This window comes from Chionomys nivalis, chromosome X, assembly GCF_950005125.1.
Source record: "Chionomys nivalis chromosome X, mChiNiv1.1, whole genome shotgun sequence".
Classification (NCBI taxonomy): Eukaryota; Metazoa; Chordata; class Mammalia; order Rodentia; family Cricetidae; genus Chionomys; species Chionomys nivalis.
Genome location: NC_080112.1, coordinates 10,430,399 through 10,436,221, shown reverse-complemented (window position 1 = coordinate 10,436,221; position 5,823 = coordinate 10,430,399). Strand labels below are relative to the sequence as shown.

Genomic DNA, 5,823 nt, shown 5'->3' with positions numbered 1-5,823 from the left:
CAATGATTACCCACTGTAGGATTTTCATTAGGTTTCCTCTGTGATACTGCTCTAGGTTTATTATTTGTTTATAGTTTCTAATCGAATCCAATTAAACTTTAGTGTATGCAACAATTCAAAATCAGCTGTCAACTAAGTAACACTTTTATCCTATGTGTAAACTCCATTACACATTTGAGATGGCTCATTAACAAATTGTTCAAATATCCTGAGTTTGGCATCTTTATACTAGCCATGTCCATGAATTATGTGTTATATAATTTTATCATTATCATAAATTTATAAGAAAAAACAACCCATTTAATTTTTCTAAAAGAAAACCGTTGATTTAGAGATGTTGTGTCTTAGTCAACTCTAAATGGAATTTTAGTTTAAGGTTTCTAAATATCTTGTATTTCACTATAATATATCATAGTATCTGTGAAGATACACCACAACCACAACAACTCTTATAGCAAAACCATTTATTTGTGGTAGCTCACTTACAGTTTCAGAGGATCAGTTCATTGTCATCATAATGGGAAGCATGGTGGCCTGTAGGCTGCTGTGGTACACTTCCTCCAACAAGGCAATACCTACTCCAACAAAGCCACACCTCCTAATAATATCACTCCCTATGAGATTAGGGATGCCAATGACACTCAAAGTACTACAGTATCTATCTGTAAAGAACACTATTATCACAGAAACAAATACTCTCTATCTGTGTGACTCTGTGACTTAGCACTATGACAAAATCATTTAATTAGTCATCAGAGTTTGGAGATAATTATTCACTTTTCCACAGAAGCAGACAGAGAAATCAATATTGTCCTTATAAACTCAGGTTAGGCTCCAAGAATGAATATTATAGTAGATTCCAGAAAGTTAGGTCACTATATGGATATTTAGGGTACATCTAACTAGTATACTTAAATAAACAGAGAAAATAATGTACAGGGAGCTTGAAAGCAGATTTGCATCACTGTGTTATAATATTTTTACTTTTTTTTTCTCATTAAACTTGCTTTAATGGGTCTCAAAATTCTGTGACAGATTTTTGGTCAAGTTGTTCCATTAAAAAGTACTGATTTTGAAAACTAATAACTTAAAACTGCCACACACAAAAAAAATGGTCCACAAAACATTCTCCTTTCCTTCTGAAGGTTTTACGATGCATTGTTATCATTAACCAGTCTTTTACTATTAAACTTAAATGGCCAATTGAGACAAACAGTTCTGAGACCGTTCTTCCACCACTGATTAAGACTGGGGTGGCAGGTGTTAGGGATAATATTCATTTAGCCTTCTGAGCATTCTGGGCAGACTTGGTGACCTTGCCAGCTCCAGCAGCCTTCTTGTCCACAGCTTTGATGACACCCACAGCAACTGTCTGCCTCATGTCACGAACAGCAAAACGACCCAGTGGAGGATAGTCAGAGAAGCTCTCCACGCACATGGGCTTGCCAGGAACCATATCAACAATGGCTGCATCACCAGATTTCAAGAATTTCGGTCCATCTTCCAACTTCTTGCCAGAACGACGATCAATCTTTTCTTTAAGCTCAGCAAACTTGCATGCTATGTGAGCTGTGTGACAATCTAGTACAGGAGCGTAGCCAGCACTAATTTGGCCTGGGTGGTTCAGGATAATCACCTGAGCAGTGAGGCCAGCAGCTTCCATTGGTGGGTCATTTTTGCTGTCACCAGCAACGTTACCACGTCGAACATCTTTGACAGACACGTTCTTCACATTGAAGCCCACGTTGTCCCCAGGAAGAGCCTCACTCAAAGCTTCATGGTGCATTTCAACAGACTTTACTTCTGTTGTCACGTTGACTGGAGCAAAGGTCACCACCATGCCAGGTTTTAAAACACCAGTCTCCACTCGGCCCACAGGGACAGTCCCAATGCCACCAATTTTATAGACATCCTGGAGGGGCAGTCGCAGAGGCTTGTCAGTTGGACGAGTTGGTGGCAGGATGCAATCCAAAGCTTCCAACAGGGTGGTTCCACTGGAACTACCATCTTTGCGAGTGACTTTCCATCCCTTGAACCAAGGCATATTAGCACTTGGCTCCAGCATGTTGTCACCATTCCAACCAGAAATTGGCACAAATGCTACTGTGTCAGGGTTGTAGCCAATTTTCTTAATGTAGGTGCTGACTTCCTTAACAATTTCCTCGTATCTCTTCTGGCTGTAGGGTGGCTCGGTGGAATCCATTTTGTTGACACCAACAATAAGCTGTTTCACACCCAGGGTGTAAGCCAGAAGTGCATGCTCACGGGTCTGCCCATTCTTGGAAATACCAGCTTCGAATTCACCAACACCAGCAGCAACAATCAGGACAGCACAGTCAGCCTGTGATGTGCCTGTAATCATGTTTTTGATGAAGTCTCTGTGTCCTGGGGCATCAATGATAGTAACATAGTACTTGCTGGTCTCAAACTTCCACAGGGAGATGTCAATAGTGATACCACGCTCACGCTCAGCTTTCAGTTTGTCCAAGACCCAGGCATACTTGAAGGAGCCTTTTCCCATCTCCGCAGCCTCCTTCTCAAACTTCTCGATGGTTCGTTTGTCGATTCCACCACACTTGTAGATCAGGTGGCCGGTTGTAGTGGACTTGCCGGAATCGACGTGTCCAATGACGACGATGTTGATGTGAGTCTTTTCCTTTCCCATTTTGGCTTTGAATTAGCGGTGGTTTTCACAACACCTGCGTTCTGACGGCAAACCCGTTGCGAAAAAGCAATATTTTTACTTTTTAAAAACCTCTCAATACTTGATATCATAATAGATCTTTTTAAAAGCAGTCATTGGAACAATTCCAAATGTCTGTAGAGAAAAGGGACATTTATTATGAGAAAAAAAAGGGGGCTTCAAAGTTGTTTTATTTCCCATGAGATTTCCTATAAGAGATGAAAGTCATTCACAGTGTTATTTAATACCCTTTGTAAGTGCAAAAAATGAGTGCAATATGATCACTCATCATATATGTAATTAACTTATACTAAAATAAGCACATTTATTGCCCTAAGAACTTTTACCTTATGAGATATCATAATGATCTATTCAGGGTCAAAATTATTGGTTAAGAGTATCTTCTCTAAAAATAGCATTGCTCCTTCGGGAACATATAAATCACTTTACAGTGACTTGCTTTGCCTTGCAGCTTATAGGAATAGAATGAGGCATAAAGTACCTATTAATATCTGCTCAGAACATTCATGATTTAGGGTAGTACTGTAGAAACTAAAGAAGATGTGTACGTCTATGTGTGTGTGTTAAATACTTTGCAAAGAATTAGGATTTATTTAAATATTTGGCAAAATTATTCAGCAAAATCATATTGTATTTGACTTTTGGTGGATAATTTATTATTATTACTTTAATCATATTGTTTTTATTAGTTTATTCAGTTTTCCCACTTTTTTATAGAGCAAATCATATAGATTATATTTTTCTATCCATTTCTACTACATTTTTCAATTTATTGGTACATAGTTGTTCATAATAGTATTCTGTGGTCTTTTTCTATGTTTATATAAAATAAATAAATTTTATTTTGTTCTGATACCATCTTTACTTTGCTTTTCCTTATCTTAGATTAAAGACTTGTCATTTATAGTTATCTTTTGAAAAATAACTATTTGACCCTTTTTATGACTTTTAGTTACATTTTATTTTCACATTTTCTTCACTATTTCTTTTCTTTGTGCTAATTTCTTGTGGTGGTTTGAATGACAATAGCTCTCATAGACTCATGTATTTAAACACTTGGTCACCAGTTAGTGCCATTCCTTTGGATGGTTGTAGAACCTTTAGGTATTGAAGCCTTGCATAGGTAGTCTATCACTGAAAGAAGGTATAGAGAGTTTACAATCATATCCCATTTCCTATTTACTCTTTTATTTTTTTCTGTTTAAGATATTGAGATCTCAGTTTCCTAATTCTGCCACCATGTTTGTCAGTTATTATCATGCTTTCTGGCCATAATGGACTCTAAGAGCTCTGGAACTGTAAGCCCAAATAAACTCTTTCTTCAGTAAGTTGTCTTGAGTGCTTTATTACAGAAACCTAAATGTAACTAACACAAAAAGACAGTACAAGACAGTAGGCTTTTGTTAGAAAGAAACCGACCATGTTGTCATTTGAAGGATTAGAAAGACTTTATGATTTTTGAACAGAAAAGTAGTTGAATGCTGTAAACATAGCCTCCTGACCTGTCCATGTAGAAGCCTGCAAGAGAGTGCTGAAATTAAATCAGATAAAAGAAGCTTAGAAGAAGAGGCTTCAGAGGGAAAAGGTACTTTAATAGTAACTAGGCTGTGGCAAGGCAGAGCCAAAGTATGCACATGCATGATAAGACTTCCAATGAGAAAGCAAGTTGACCAAAGCAAACTTTATGAAAGCCATTTCCATAGTAACGCATGACACATGCTCCTTCCTGGTCTATCACAGCATGCCAACAATGGCTGCCAGTTACAGAAGAACTAACCAGAAGAGTTCCTGCAGCAGCCTTATTTCCCTAAGCCCATAAAAATCTGTTAACCTTTTACAGTAAAGAACTTGTACATCAAAATCTCCCAGAGTCTATATTTCTGCCTCTGCACTATCTCATCCACTGCCTCCAGGGTGGAGACTAGTATTGAGGTTCAGCCACATCTGTCACCCAATGTGGATGAAAACTTTCCTCTGGCTCACTGCCTGGGTCCTCCTCAACTTCTTTTTCTGGCTTTGCTTCTTCTCATTTGATGGCCATGCTGCTGTCCCCATCCTTACTCTTTGTTGGTGTGCTGAATCAGCCCCTTCAGCTGTCCTCAGTGAGTTGGCCCCTGCTTTCATTTTCTGTGCCCTTGGTAAGTTGGGGCTTCTTTCCTGTCCTTTTCTTTTTTCCCCTGTTTGTCTTTCGACTTAGGCACTCTCCATTCAAATTCGGTTCATTCCAGTATCTCCACATAAGTGCTGACTACCCAGGAGGTAGAACCAATAAAGGAACACCCCCCCCACACACACACACACACACTGGTCTTATTCACCCGGAGACAGTGTGTGAGCATACGGCTGCAGCATAATGAACTTCAGAAGTTCCTCACTTTTATGCGGCATACTCAGGGATTGTAGGAAGGCTCTCTTGCTTTAAGTGGAGTCTGGACCACTCTTCAGAGTGTGGATTGATGGACTTCTTCTTTTTGTTTCTCTCCTCAACCAATATGGTGGCAATACTGCCAGTTAAGGGCCGTTCCGGTATTGGCAGGTCTCTCAATTCACTGTTAGACTTTGGCTGTTCTGCTTTGACTGAATCCCCTTTCCCTTTGGAATTGAAATTTTCTCCTCTGCCAGAAGCCTTTTTTCTATAGCTCTTATCCTCTTCTTTTGCCATGCTCTTGCAATGAGCAACTTCCCATCTTCTGCAAAAGAGCCTCAAATTACTGCCTTATATTTCCTTTTGCTAACCAGGGGCATTAAGGTCAAGTGTCCCCAACATGAGGCCTTCTTGGAGGACGTCACAAAAATTGCCCCATGGAGGCAGGGTGATGGTGGCACACGCCTTTAATCCCAGCACTCGGGAGGCAGGCGGATCTCTGTGAGTTCAAGGCCAGCCTGGTCTAAAAGATCTAGTTCCAGGACAGGAACCAAAAAGCTACAGAGAAACCCTGTCTCAAAAATCAAAAAAAAAAAATTGCCCCATGGATAAGCCCTGAGATTATCTGGGGCCCCACTATATAGATGAGGGTACTTTTCCTCACAAGAAAAAGAGAGGTCCAGGAGGGCAAATTGCCTCCTGTGTCTTTTCTCCCGTCCTTTTGGGCATCATTTCTGGCACCGTTGATGAAGTC

The 5,823-nt window shown here is 39.8% G+C and overlaps 1 protein-coding gene across 1 annotated transcript; it reads right to left on the bottom strand.

Annotated features, from left to right (window-relative positions):
- Positions 1-991: 991 nt before the first annotated feature.
- On the bottom strand, positions 992-2,726 carry LOC130867844 (elongation factor 1-alpha 1-like). Its single transcript, XM_057760049.1, has one exon. The coding sequence runs from the start codon at positions 2,663-2,665 to the stop codon at positions 1,277-1,279; it is 1,389 nt and encodes a 462-aa protein (XP_057616032.1). The 5' UTR covers positions 2,666-2,726; the 3' UTR covers positions 992-1,276.
- Positions 2,727-5,823: the final 3,097 nt, after the last annotated feature.

Bases quoted from the DNA above. Each gene is read 5' to 3' on its own strand.
- LOC130867844 (XM_057760049.1), bottom strand. From the start codon at position 2,665: ATGGGAAAGGAAAAGACTCACATCAACATCGTCGTCATTGGACACGTC.